The following is a 15,378-nucleotide window of genomic DNA, read 5'->3' on the forward strand; positions in this document are numbered from 1 at the left end:
ATCACATGAAAAATAATTTCCGCAAACCAATGTATTAAACGGTGATCTAAATTGTTTCTCTCAAGACTGACACTGACAAAACCCTCACTTTCTGCAGTTTTTTTTTTTGCATACGTTTTGACAAATATTCCCTCACAGATTGGATTTGTGTTAAATGTATTGACACCCTTGCTTAAGATGCTTCAGATGCAGCCGTGATAAACATTTCCCTTTACCTGCAATATCAGGTATATGACATTAAAGCAATGAAAATAATTTCTGGCACAGTGGAGAATTCAACGTGATACTCCTATTTAAACTCCTACAAGCGTCGCAGACAAGCCACACTGTGATCATTCACAACATAAGACTCCACTGGCACAGACTGCCGTTATAAAAACTGACATTGTAAAAAACTCCATCAGATTAAAGACAGGGTTCTAATATTATATTACACATGTGATTAAATTTCAATGATTGACACTTCATGCGGAAACGTGACAATGAAAATGTAGCGTGTTAAACTGTAACTACTTTAAACTTTGATCTGGAGAATTATTGTTGGTAGCTTAAGTGTGAAAACCGTGCAATTGGTCAACACACTTGTTCTGTGAGGAAAGCAGCCTCACAGTTTTGATGGAATGTACATGAGTATCATTCGGGAGCTGCACTAAAAGACATCAAGCATAATAATCCTGCAGGTGTTAGTTTATCTTGGGTTGCGGTTTTACTTTAGATGACACACAGCGATATTTCTGCTGCTGTTTCAAACAACCTGACGTAAAAACACATTCTAAATGTAAGAAGTTTTGTTTTTTCATCTTCCACCTCTCAACTGTTACACCATGTCAGATGAACATGGCAAAATATTCTCTTATAGTAATCTACAAAAACTAATCATGCTTTGAAGACATCCTGCATCAGTGACACTTTGGAGGGAAAAAGCCAAATTGTTTCAGTGTCACTTCTGTTTTCTGTTTGGTAATAAAGACATCTGTCCTCTGGAGGAAAGCAACAGAGGAGTGGGGTAAATTGAAGGGATGGTCTTTAAACAGCACAGCTCTACAGCCAGGCCTCACATAAGAAGAGGAGAGGGAAGAAAGCTGTGAGGAGCTCACAGGAAACAGAGGGTCAAACTATAAGACGCCTTTCCGAGAAGTGAAGCAGAGAAACGAGTCTCCTCATCAAAACTGCATAATTGACCTTGGTAAATTAACGTTTTGGTTTTATTTGCCTCGATTTTAGTTTCCAAGAGCGAAGACGCTGTGGACTGGTAATCCCTCAGGAACTACTTCCAGTGTCAGTTGATGTAGTTTACTCTAGTTTAAGCGCTGTGTGACACGTTGTAGGGCAAACTACTCTGTTGATAAATGCTTAAGTTTGAGACACAGCTTCGTGTTTAAACATGCTAACAGTGGACCAACTAACCAAGTTAGCCGGCAGTGTAAATAGCATTAGCAAACAGATGGATCAAATAAACCCGTTTCCTGTGAGGAAGCTAACCTCGTTTAAGTCCTCTTTGAAATGTGTGTGTTTCATAAGCTGCTGCTAACGCAACTTGATAAATTAAAACTGTGTGAGACTGAGTGAAGCTAATTAGCGTCACTTCGCTGTTCCCCTGTCTCCTCTCAGCTGACTGCTAACTACACGTTAGCATCAGCAGACCGGAGATTAGCTAGCTCATCGCTAGTTAGCTGCCCTCAGCTAGCAGTCGCCCCGTGCAGTGCACCCAACACGTCAGCTCACGTTAGCAGCTCGTTAGTGTCGGTCACCACCAACCTTGTCCATCAGCTTCCAGCATTTCTCCACCGTCTTCTTGTCCACGGCCCCGGGCTGGTGATGGGAGTGGAGGTGATGATGGTGTGGCTGGAAGGCATCCTTCATCATGTTGATGAGACCCCCGCCTTTCTTCAGGTTCCCTGCCATGGTCGGGCTCGGTGAGGGTCGGCCACAGCAGAGCAGGGGGGGTGGCAGGGGGACCGAGTTAGCTGGACCGGGCGGTGGTGATCCGGTACCCCCCTGCGAGGACAGCGCCCGTGCGGCGGATCCGAGCCAGGGTCCAATGAGGGGAGTGAACGGGGATGGGAGGGAGAACTATCAGATGAAGGCTCCCATCAGTACACCTAAGCTGGGTTTGAGGGATAAATGCCCCGAATGTGGATGAGAGCAGCCCGGCGGTCCCTCACACCCTGCGCCTGCCGCTCCGCCGCAGCAGCTACCGCCTCTCCGCGGGGACCCACGCAGGCTAATTATCGGAGCAGCAGCAGCGCTCCGCTGGAGGACAAAGGCTGCGTTTCTCTGGGCTGGAGCGTGTCCTCTCCTCCTGACAGCCCCTGCTGTCGTTCCGCTTTTTGTCGTCAGCAGCAGCAGCAGCAGCTCGTCTCTCCGCGTCCTGACGGGAAGTTGTGCGTCCGTGTGACCGAGGAGTGAGCCCTCCTCCGCGGGCTGGCAGCCTGGAGACGCGGGCCGCTTGGCGGGCACGGAGCGGAGCGGGGCGCGCCGGGAGCTGCCGGGTGTTCACGGCCACACGCGGGAACGGGGATGAATAAATAATTGTGGGAATTAAACATTGCCCAGTGTTTCTTCTTTTTCTGTTTCCCCCCTCCCCGTGACGTGTGAGTGCGGCCCTTTCCTTTCCTGTACGGCCCCTTCCGCTCCCCCCTCGGCCCTCCCCCTCACAACTCCACGCCTTCTTGCAGCGCGTGCACGAGTCATGAATGTAGCCACGAGCGCGCCTCCGCCCGCACTGCATTCATAAAATGAAGAGATGCTGAAACACGTTTTTATCAACAGAGTTGATTCCTAAACTCTCATTGTGATATAAATTTACACAGCATATCAATATATCTATATATCTAACTATAATAAAAAGTTTATTCAGTGGTTATACATAATTATAACCCAATTCCCAAAAAAGGTTGGGTCAATGTTACGTCTTCTGTGGACAAAAGATAATCTAACGTAATCTGAGTGTTAATGGAAGATAGTTCTATTGTCAGATGATACAAAGTGCGCAACTTTTTTTTGGAAACAAATCGTGACATGTTGTGGACAAAAAAGAAAAGGGAGCAGCCAGCTTGTTGTCATCATTAAGTTAAAAAGTGTCTCAGTTATTATGAAGGGAGATTGGCCTCCCTGAGGAGTTGCTGACAATTTCATTACGTAAATGTGGATGTATATATGAGTGAACATTAAAGGATTATTACAAATACATAAATTATGTAGAAAACAGTCACATGTAACAGCCTTTATTTTAACATAGTGCAGAGATGAGGGGTTCTCCTCACATTCAAGTGTGAAAGTCTAAAAAAAAATCCTTCAGTCCTGCAAAACAGTTGAAGTTATTACTGCATGGTGACATGATAGTGGTTAGCAGCACTCTCAGTCTTGGGCTTGCTTCCTCCAACAGTCTTCAATATGTATATTGGGTAAATCTAGATTACTACGTGTGTGTCTGTGTTTGTTCTGTAATGGACCAGTGACTTGTCCAGGTGTGCTCTGCCTTCAGCTGGGATCTGCTCCAGGCCCGCACCACACAAAGATAGATGAAGTGGAATTGAACAGGATTAAATATTTTCTTATCTTGGCTTATCTGCTGAGTGATAGTGAGAGTGAGAGTGAGAGTGAGAGTGAGTGATGGTTTTCCAAGCGAGTCTTAAACTTTGTTCTCTGTATCAGATCTGGAAACCTGAAGGCCTTGATTAATGACTTCAGGCTTTCTGGTTGTCATCATGGGATGGTCCAGGTCCACCCTGCTGAAATGCCTTTTCATTCCACAGAAGTTTTTTCTTACTTTAATTATCAACAATACAATAAATGATAATAATAATAACATGACCAACTTATTAGAGTCAGGAACCAAAAAATCTGATCTTGGATTTTTCTGCAATGTTGTGTAAAGAGAACAATCATTTCAGCAGAAATAAGAGTGACACTGGTGGATAATGAGCTAACCTGCAGCGAGATATGATTGTGTGTGGATTCTGGACTGAGACTAATGACCTCAGGTTTGTCTGTGTTCAGCTGGACAAAGTTGTAAAACATTGAAAGGATGCTGAATAAAGCCTTGAATTCCCCCTGGAGCGCCTTGGTTGCCCCTGACTACAAAGCACGCCCTGACATACACCCGCTGAGGCCGAGGATCCAATGACACGGCCTGTGTGCGTGAGCAACAATCGCAGTGGTGCCCCAGACCCACGGTTACTGGCTGTAACAAACATCTATCAACTATCAATCAAGCCGGACACTGAGCACTATGGCTACCCCTTAGCAACTGGCAACAAAGACTCATCCCTATATAGTGTGTGCATGCATGTGTGTGTGTGTGTGTTTGTGCACTGCAGAAGTTTCACAGCCAGCGAAGCATGCCTCCAAAGAAAAAGTCAAAGAAAATCAAGAAAAATCCAGAAAAAAGTAACTTTTTTTTTTTAAACTCATGGGGTTTGTCTTAGTCGATTTGTATGTATGTGTTGAATTGTAAATTTCTTCAGTTGTTAATAATGTCCATTTGATTGTCTAGGTGCAGATGGAAATGACTTGGAGGAGAAGTACAGGCGCAGCGTCCTGGATGTGGCTGTTTTGCAGGATTACATTGGTGAGATTATGTGATGGTTTTGTTCATAAATCCTTTCTAATCAACACCAGAGAAGGAAAGACTCTTGAAAAATGTGTACAACTGAAGTTACCAATATCACTGTGGCTAAAAATACTCAGAAGTCAAATGTTTTTCCCTAAAAAACTACTGTAATATTAGCTCAAATAAAAATTATACTGTATTAAATATTTTTTCTCAAAGCACATTTTTCATATTAAAGTGTGTAAATATTACATTGTGACAGTTTGTTGAACAAAGTAATTAATCTGGAATATTGTCTCTCTTCTGATGAAGAACAATCAGAAAGGGATTTTCTTCAGCTTTTACACTTGAAATATCTCAGTAGTAAAAGCTTGTTCACTGAATAATCATTTGAACGTCAGTCAGGTATGGAGGAGAGAGGTGATGGATTCCCTTCACTGGGAGAAGTGAGACTTCTGTTACTTTAAAAATACAAAACATATAATGTGATTATTGCACACTTTTATACAATTGAGAGTCGCGAGACACAGGAAACGATCCCAGCTCACAATGGGGAAAGGCAGGTTACACCTTGGACAAGATGACAGACCACCGTAACACAAAGAGACACCCAATCTAAACACCATATACTGTACATCTACATTTTCTGGCAATTTCAGAGTCACTAATTATCCTGAAATGCATGTTTTGGCTTTGGAAAGGATGAGCAGAAGACTCTCTGGGTAAAAGTGGATAAATCCGCCCTTGGTGCTCATATGTCTTTTAAATCTTTGATAAAAGCGTGGGTGTTATGTTTTCTTTGATTGATCTGAGTAATGTGTTTGATTCTGTGTATTCAATTCTTAGTATCTGTATGTGGCCAGTTTATTTTTTTTGTGTTTTAAATTGCTGAAAATACAAATTCCCACTAAGAACAAAAATGTTTGTCACCCTGTGTGACATGAAATCACGGAAGAAATGTGGCAGCTCAGCTCAGATGTGGATCTTTTAAACAAAACGTCTCTGTTCCACCTGAAACCTGTGAAATATATTTTTTTAAAGCACACATTTGTCTGGAACACACATATTATTGTACAGTGTTTTTTGAATCCTCACAGACTGAAAAAAATGTACAAGTTAATGAAAAATGTATGAAATTATGTAAACCAGGGGTACAGCAGTTACACTTTAATTCAGTTTAATTAACATGTATACATTTAGTGTTCAAATATCACAGGTTAAAGTGTGAATGTTTCAATAAAATAATTATGAGTACAATATATACAGGAAATGTAATTGTTTCATTAAAACACTTAAAACAAAAAAAGGGATGTAAGAATCATGTTGAACTCATTTTTTTTTCATCAGTAAATTTGGCATTTAAAATGTTGTTAAAGTTCAAGCTGCAGCAAGAAAAAAAAAATCCTATGAAATGTAAGCTTAAAAACAACACAGGAGGAGGCCTGGAATCGGTTGTGAGTTCCGGACTGGAAACACATTCAAATCACATCAAATAAAATCACTCAGCATATCGTGCTGTGCTGTTTCATGCTGAGTTGTTTTTGTTTTGCAAAAAAACTCAATTTGCACAAGTTTGAACGGAGTATTTCATTATTGCTGCAGCTGAGCGAAGAAACCACGTCACTTCCCAGTGAATCTCGACAAGCACCCTGTGTACGAGTAACTTATATGTTAAACAGTAACTCGAATCTTTTAATCACATGCTTGTCTTGAACAAAGCACTGGTGAGTTATTTCTGCCTCAGCACATGAGAAAAAGAGGAATCTGAGTCTGCTCTGTTCACTGATGTTGGTGTGTGTTTATGTGTGTGTGATCTGCTGCAGTGTTTCAGTGTGAATCTGCGAGAAAGGTCCAGTCTGACCGGAGTGACCTGCGGAGACGAGTGAGAGACATGGAGCAGCGGCTGCAGCACGAGAGACAAGACCTCAGGGACATCAGCTCTGGTACGGACAGGACGGGATACGAATCACAAACCATGATCTCTTTTAAGTAAATTTAAGCAAAGTGTGAAGCCCCTTTGGGAGTGAAGACGAGGAGCAGGTTTGCCAAGGTTCGGTTAATTTTTGAGGTATCAAACTGTCCAATAAGCTGCTCGTCAAAACTGATTGCTGCATTAGCATTACAGAGTGACTCAGGTACGAAGTCTGACATTCCAGATCATTCCAGATCTCAGCCGGCAGTACAAAAGCATGAAGGCAGACCTGACCGGTAAGGTGAGGACGCTGGAGGAGGAGGCGATCCAGCTGAGGGAAAAACTGGGTATGAATACGCTCAGTTTTAACAGTTTTGTTTAAATAAAATGAATACCTGAGTGGCAGAGAACGGAACGACCGGACTTTGTGTTTCTGTCCAGCCTCCTGTCAAGAAGAGCTGAGAAAAGAGAAGAAGGAGCGCGAGCGGGTCGAACAGGAGAAGGAAGCCATCATTACAGACCTCCAGCATAAGCTGGACAGCATGGAGAGCGACTGTGAGAAGGTCCTGCATGTGAGTCAAAATAAGAATGATATAAACTGATATTTAGAGGAGCTGCTGGTAACTAGTCTCTGGTGGTTAAAGCTCCTCTTGGGCCTCATTTACCTGCATACACAAGTACCTTCCATACAAATGAGGCTGAGACTGTCAGATGTGTCTCCTTAAGGGCAACACTGTCCTCACTCAGTTTCTCAAACTTGGCTCAGTATTTCTCTGTGAGCGCAGTGTTGAGCGAGTTACTGAAAATTAGACCTGGATTACGGCTGTCATTTCTGTAAAAGGAAGATTCCGGGACTAATTGTCCCTCTCAATTAGGCTTTCTGTGAAAATGTTTGTGTGAAATGCTGCTAATATACTGGCTCACAAACTAAAACTCACAAAACACAAATGTATTTTGAGGGGATTTTATACAATAGACTAACTCAGTGTGCCCCATAATTGTGAAGTGGAAGGAAAATTATTCATGGTTTCAATATTTTTTACAAGTGAAAAACTGAAAGTGTTGCACTTGTGTGCAAAAATTTTCATTCTCCCCGAGTCAGTTCTTTGCAGAGTGACCTTCAGCTGCAATCAAATCTCAACTCTTTTGGGGTATGTCTCTACAGACTGAAACTTTTGCCCATTCTTCTTTGCAAAATAGCTCAAGCTTAGTCAGACTGAATGGAGAGTGTCCGCATACAACAATTTTCAAGTCATGCCAGATATTTTCAATTGGTTGAAGGTCTGTACTCTGACTTGTCCAATCTAACACATGAATCTGCTCTGATATGAAACCATTCCGCTGCAGCTCTGGCTGTATATGATTCGGGTCATTGTCCTGCTTAAGGATCAACCCTCTGCTCAAGTCTCCTGCAGACTTTAACAGTTTTTCTTCTGAGATTGCCCTGTATTCTGCTCCATCAGCTCTGGCCAAGCTCTCCTCCCTCCTGAAGGAAAACATCCCCACAGCATGAAGCTCCGGGCAGATCGTCAGTTCAGCTCGACGCTCACACAGAGAGATACATGATCACGTAGTGGAGAGTTAACCTAACATATATGCGTTCCGATTATAGGAAGTAGAATGAAATAAACACAGCTTGAGAGAGAACATGTAAACATCACAACGGCTCCATCATTAAACCATGTTTCTTATGTCTCATCATCATGAAGTAAATGCTCACCGCTCTAGCTCTACAGCTCTGTGCGTTTTAGTTAAAATGAGTTAACAGTAGCTGTTTCTTCAACTCAGGGACTTGTCCTTGGTTGTTAGGCAAGAGTGTTCTCCAACATCCGGAATAAAAATAATAAGTGCAGTTGTCCGTCCTTCCTCTCCATTAATTTACTGGCAAACTGCAATCAGGCGAACCATTATCACCACCTACTGTTCTTTTATTATCAAGTTTCAAGGCGACATAAACAACAGACCACATCTTATTCACATAAAACACACAAACTTCACTGCTTGGCAAGTTTAAGCAGATAAGAAAAAGTTTTAGAAAAATAATGACGTGTAAAAGACAGTCATTGAAAATGAATTTGTTGATGGCAAACATTACAAGTGTGACATGTTCCAGCTGTTTTGATGAGCCATTTCCGAACTAAATTCTTTGGAAGAAAACTTGACTGTAAAATCTTTACCTTTCTGAAATATAAAAGGCCTCATTTACACATTTCAAGTGAACATGCATCATTTTTGGTTTTCGTTTTAGAAAAGTTTCTCTTTCGCAAGGCAACATTTGGAAAACGATAGCAGTTTACATGGAAACAACAGGAATGTTGAAAACCATGTTGTTTTCAAATTGGGCCACTAGGGGGCGCTGCTGTTTGAGAACGATATGTTACAAACATTAACAATGGCAAGTACGCAGACATTTCTGGTGACTTTCAAACTACCAAGTGAAAGGAGAATCTGGACGGAGACTCATGACACCCGGAAGGCCGCCACTGCTGTCATTGCCAAGCTACTGGAACATGTGTACAACAATTATTTACTATGGCTCTGGTGCACATGTGCAGAAAATTGGCACATTTTCAGAAAGTTCCATTTTGGGAACTATTTTCAGTTGTATTTAGACAGGTGTTTTTTGGTTGTCTGTAAGCAACAAAAACTCCAAAAGCAACAGAAGTTCTTCACTTTCAATTGAAAACATTGTTCTGTAAATAGGTCCTCAGATGATTTTCCCTCAGACATTCCTTCCAGAAATCAATTAATTCAATATAAACATGAGCGAAAACAAATGAAGTGCATGTTCATTGTGCATCCACTTGAACACAGATAGCCTCCCTTAAAATCATGACACTACACAGTCGATCACAGCTACTCTATTTATGTTGACTTTTAAAGAACAGCAAAAGTTCATTAATGTCCAGAATATCCAGTTGAATGATTCCTGTTAAAAAATCTGCGAGATGATTGTCATTCAGAAAATGGTAACGTCTGAGGGTGAAAACAACAAAGACAGAATAAAAAGGAGGAGGTATTAGGGTGCAGTTAGACTTCTGTCACATCTGAAGCGCTGCACTTGTAGCCAAAGTGTGGTGTTTTGACTATACTGACGACACACCTTGTGCATCCTCGAAATCCCTCTGAAAGAAAGGACTGTTCTCACTTGAAAGCATCACTGAGATGAAAGCAGCTGATTGGAGGGATGACATATTAATGGCATGATAGAACTGCAACAGATCTGCATGAAGAGACCTACAGTATTCAAAATTGAATTAAATGTTTAAATTAAAACCATGCAATGGGCATAAGAAGAGTTCAACTTTTATGTTTAAAAAAAAAAAGATTAGGAAATCAATCAAACAATAAAACTGACTGAGATGCTGAGGGGACATAAAGTGGTTGAAGGTCTGTGACGGAGTGCTCATCTTTCCACACTCTGAGAACCACTGAAGGGAAGAGCAGAGAAGATAAACGATTAAGCCTTTCAAATAAACAGAGTTAGGAGTGAGAGACGTACAGAAAACACCACCTGTTTGTGAAGACAAAAGAGCTAATGAAGGTCATGATTTGAGAGACTGATTATTCCACAGAGACGCTCCTCTGTCATTCACTGACTATTAAGGGAGATAATTCTGTTGATATGGCTGATAAATGTCTTCAGAACGCCTTGTGGAGTTTATTAGGTGAAAGGTTGGCTGCATGTATCATCCAGCTGCTTTGCGTTGTTCTCACAGTATAATGACTGTTATTCCAAGCTGTAGGGACGCAGGCTGGTGAAGGACATGCATCCAAATGTAATGGATGACCTTCTATAGGGGCAACACAGACACCGCATGCAGATTTTCAGAGCTCAGAGCGCCAAAGGAAGGTGGCGGAGCGAAGCTGGAGGCCTCCGCCTGTCATTGTATAAATAGGGTTATCATATGTAATTAATGTTGTTTCTCTCTCGCTGTCTTCTGGTCTAATTAAACCTCATCTTCTTCAGCTCACTCCCAAAACCCATCAGGGATGAAGCTGCTGAGGAGAGGAGAGGGTGATCAGACAAGTACATGATCTGAAGAGAAAAAATGTCAGTGTGCATTGTAATTTCACTAATGTTTCCCGCAGGAGACTCTGGACAGCCTGACCTCTCGTCTGGCCGCGGCCCGACGAGGACGGGAGGACGCGAGCGGAGCCCTTCATCGCAATTACACGGAGCTGCTGAGCGAATTTGGCCTGAACGCGCTGGACGTGTAGACGACGGGGTCCTCACACAAGAGAGCAGCTGCTCTCCTCGGTCAGGCGCGAATCGTCTGATGCTGCATCTGCAAGTTGTTTGCGTTTGAGCGGGGCGCTGCGTCCAGCTCAACTGGAAGTGAAGTCCACGACAGCATCGATTTGCCGCTCTCAGCTCACTACACCCGGCACACAGATGGATGCGGCTGCATGTCTTTCTATTAGAGATCAAAACAGCCTCAGTTTTCCGGGCATGGACTTTGTAGTTTCTCACAAATTGACTGTAATACTGCATAATGACCACTAGATGTAGCAAATGACTATTTAAGGTAGATTGGCACTCTCACAGCATGGATCCTGTGTTTTACACTTTGTAGTCTTTGCAGGGAAATACTTCAAATAAAGTCAAAGGATGTGCAGGTTAGACTGTAACAGTTGTGATTTTACAGAAACATGAATGTAAACATAGATGGTTTCCTCAGTCTGTGCTTTAGAAGTGCAAAACAGCTCAAAAACAAACATAAAAAGTAAACTAGAAGCAGTGTTCAGTGTCACCACCCATAGACATAAATGACAGAAAGGCAAAAATAACAGTTAATGATGCAGGAAATATGATTTAGCTGCCAAGCATCAATGAAATCTGACTCCTCCCTTGAGGGGGAGCGAGATAAACAGATTTCATTTCCAAAGCTGTCATTTGTGCACCTTTTTCATTGTCCAGTATATATATATTTTTTAGTCTCTTGTCTGTAGAGTAATGAATGATTTACTCTGGGATGAAGATAATTCCGAGCTCTGACGGCCAATTAACACAAACTCACAAAGCCTTTATCTGACAAGCGATATTTTCTCTTGAAGTCGCTGCTTCAGATGGTGCATGTAGGGTTTAGTGGGACTGACTTCAAATGAGATCAAATCGGTGCGCTTGTTATGGGGGTGTGTGGATTATGTACTGCGAGTAAGCCTGTTGGTAGCATTGTTGGGAAATGAAATGATTGTATTTACTTGAAAGCAATGCATAATCAAAGTTAAGAGTAAAAACTGATACATATGTATCCAAGTAGCAAAGTAAGTCGCTATTTGTGTCCTTTTATTTAAAAAAAAAAAAAAAAAAAAAAAATATATATATATATATATATATATACACACACACACACACACAGAGTATTTGATACTTTGAGTTTGCGTGTATAAAATAACATTTTTCAACAATAAAGCTCTAAGAAAAAATGGGAACACACCAGGGTTCATGCTGCTGGGAACTTGGAAAGTTACAAGACGGTGACAGCAGGAAACCAACCAGCTGGCCCCTTGAAGCCCTGCAGAGAAACAACACGGTTGTCATCACACATGCAAGTTATCAAATACATTTATTAAATGAGCCTTTGTACAGCATAATAACCAGTATAATCTACACTTCATGTCCACACAGAGATAAGGTTTCGACAGAGAGTAAACATGAACTAAACTGATAAATTACACTTTTACATCAATAAGAAGAAGTGACGGCAGTTTGATGTTTCTTTCCACTTGAAGGATGGGAACTTTCCCACTTCTTATTTACTCATGAAAGCACCGTTAATGCCAAACTGTCTCTTGTCCAATCAGACTTCTGTCAAAACGTATCTGCAGAGGTCCACTTACCTCCCTGACAGGCTCTCCTCCCAGCAGGCAGAACAACACAACAGTGTTTTGACATTGACGATTAATGAGCAGATTTTAATTCACTCAGAGATAAATGAAGCTCAGTAAATAATGAAGCCATTATGGAAATCGGTGACTGTTTACTTCAGTCGTTGAAACTTTAATCAAAGGTCAACAGGGACTCAGCAGTCTCGCTGAAAGTGACCACGACTGAGATTTGTGAAGGTTCAGGCCAGAAGAAGTAACCCACGGCTTGGCTGTGAAGTTCTCACAGAGGGATTTCTTTAATGAAAGCTGTCCGCTTTCATATGTCTCATGAATATCCGACAGAAGATTTCTGGCTGCTTCCACTCCACTGGACTCTGACTCGGCTGTCTGCGGCGTCTGTCCGGTTTTTAGGTAATAATGCAGCAAGATGGCCTCCCACTGGTGACAAGATACCCAGACCGCGATGTCCGACAGGGGCAAGGGCACGAGAGATCACACACACACGCACGCGCACATGCACACGCGCACACACACACGGAATCGATGCTTTCTCAACTCCGGGCCATCGATCAAGGCAGGAAAGAAAAGTGAAGGAACGAAACGCCAAATAAATGAAGCTCCATTTTATTTCTCTGAAAGACAAACAATGTCAGGATGTTTTGGTCAATATGTTCAACAACTGTCAGCGAACAAAAGGCTGTATAACAGCATTGACAGCATCTCACCTTGTGGAGAATTCTCTACACTCTGAATACCTTTTCTTTCAGCACACAATAACAACAGCAACAACAACAACAAGGGTTTTTTTCTTCTTTTTTTTTTTTGCAATTAATTGCCAGTAAATCAATAGGAAAGCTCTCATTGAAAATGTGCACCAGTCTCAGTGTGGATGGAGTCTCTACCGATTGCCTTCCATGTCTTTCACCTGGCATCCTCAGATCCGCTGCTCATTACAGGCTGTTATTGGACACACATGTTTTTAACCTTGTAAAATCAGCTGTCAGAGAAAAGAAAGCAGTTTCTTCACGAATCGACACAGTCCCAACAGGAGAAACATGATCGAAAGATATGATGAAAGCTGCCATTAGAAAGCAATGAAAACAAATTTTAACAGTTCAGCTTTAGCAACACAGAGTCATGTTTTGGTCCAAACGCATAATTTTCAATTCGGGAGAGTGCCAACAAACACCACAAAATACATGGAGTTAGCAAAAAAATGTTCAGGTGCATCTAAAAAAAAAAGAAGCTTGAAATCTGCTTTTAGCAAATTGTTTCCACATTCATTACACATTATTTCATTTTTATTTGTCAAAATTAGGCCCAACAGTAAAAAAAAAACAAAACAAAAAAAAAACCAAGAAAAAACTTTCTGACTGTGACATATTGGGTTATCTTTGGATAATTTATTTTGATTTTGGGACCTATGCACTCAATTCCAAAAGAATAAAACAAAAAATGCTTGAAAAAAATCGTGCATGATGAATTTTTAATCAATATAAACTCAGAAAAAGCTTTTGTGGTGCACCTGTATGTAACAAACTACTGGGATTTGAGCTGTTAACGCACCTCAATGCTTTGAATTCACCAAGTCACCAAGCCTTGCACTATAACAACGACAAATAAATCTGTACTGCTATGTGCTACAGCTGGATGAGGCTTGAGGAGCGGAGTAGATTTCCGCACACCTCTGCAGGCGCTCAACGCTCATCACGGCCTCCATAAATCCCCGAGCAGCCAGGCAACAGAGGGTAGGGACGCACTTAATTTATGGACCCGAAGCACCAGAGGCGGCTGTAAGGTGTCACAGTCTGAAACGTACGCAGGTGTGTTTGCTGTGGATGTGACGAGCAGGATGGTGACACACTGAGACAGGGAAGAAGAAGGAAAAAAAACTAATCTTTTAAGCTGCAGAGAGAGAGAGAAGAAAAAAAGTAGGCAGGAAAGAGTGACGGGAGGAGAGTGAGCGGGAAATGAGACCGAATTAAACGTGTAAATCAAATGCTGGATGTTATGTGGCGGAGAGGAGGCAGAAACACCCCTCTAAAAATCACGGTGATGGATGGACCTGGGGCGAGCGCCCGCTTTATATGGCGCATGAGTGAGCCGTTAAACTCATTAGCCTCCGTTAAGCGTCCCACGCGCGCCGGGCCTCCCCGGCCGTTTAAAGGATTCGCCGGCGCGCGGGAAACCGGAGGTAGACTCACCGCATCCTTCTGGTTCACTCAACAGTTGTTATGTGTACTCAGCCAGAAAGCCATACATCTCCGCGCTGTGTCACAACAAAGCAGGTGCACACTTTGAATATTTCTCCCTGATGAGAAATAAAACTTGAAAAAAAAAAAAAAACACAAAGTGCACTCAGAAGCTATTTAGCATGACAGCACAGAAGGTCAAATACATACAAAGCAAAGAAGCGAGCAAAGCAGAAACCCCACAAAACAAATGGAGGCTGTTTAAGGAAATGTATTTATAAAAGGGAATAAAAATGTCAACATAAGAAAAATAATGGGTTTAAAATACAGCAGCCAAACCCTGTGGTCTCTCTCTCGCTCTCTCTCCTGCAGAAGGTCGTCCAGTGTTTCAGTGGGAATTGTTTTAATTCTTACTTTACTACTCGCCGTGCCTTCAAGGTAATTGGCAATCTCATTCCAACCACGCTTGATTTAGCACCCCTGTAAATGTTTTTTAGTGTTTAAGGAGCGAGCATGGAGAGCGGCAGGAGCCGTCAAACTCTCGTGGGCTCCTTAGTGACATTCAGCAAATGGATAAAAACTTAATTTATTAAACTGTAATCAAATGCGAGTTTTTTGTTTTTTTCTTTTTTCTTTGCTTGGCAATTTGGCTGTAACAAATTATTACTCGAAGAAATAAAAAATGTTTACATTTATGGACCAGTGTATAGGATTTATCTGGGTCACTAGTGGCCAATATAGATTATCCATTATTCCTCCTTCTGCACCCACTTCATTAAAGTTTCAGGCCACCATTGGGGGGAAGCGGAGTACACCCTGGACACAATCACCTGTGGCCAATTGCAAATTAACCCAACAATTATTTCTCTGGCGTATGGGAGAAAACA

General features: G+C 42.0%; 2 protein-coding genes across 2 annotated transcripts in view; one reads left to right on the forward strand and one right to left on the reverse strand.

The window, feature by feature from the left end:
- Window positions 1-1,905, reverse strand: part of cbl (Cbl proto-oncogene, E3 ubiquitin protein ligase) — a 43,162-nt gene extending 41,257 nt beyond the window's left edge. Inside the window, exon 1 of the mRNA XM_030108072.1 lies at window positions 1,759-1,905. Coding sequence (XP_029963932.1) covers window positions 1,759-1,905 — 147 coding nt within the window. The remainder of the gene's footprint in view (window positions 1-1,758) is intronic.
- On the forward strand, window positions 1,904-10,688 carry drc12 (dynein regulatory complex subunit 12 homolog). The gene is made up of 6 exons (XM_030108725.1): window positions 1,904-2,096; window positions 4,499-4,573; window positions 6,379-6,498; window positions 6,722-6,814; window positions 6,909-7,039; window positions 10,560-10,688. Exons 1-6 carry the CDS (start codon window positions 1,904-1,906, stop codon window positions 10,686-10,688), a joined length of 741 nt encoding a protein of 246 aa, XP_029964585.1.
- The last annotated feature ends 4,690 nt before the right edge of the window (window positions 10,689-15,378 follow it).

Source organism: Salarias fasciatus, chromosome 14 (assembly GCF_902148845.1).
Source record: "Salarias fasciatus chromosome 14, fSalaFa1.1, whole genome shotgun sequence".
Taxonomy (NCBI): Eukaryota; Metazoa; Chordata; class Actinopteri; order Blenniiformes; family Blenniidae; genus Salarias; species Salarias fasciatus.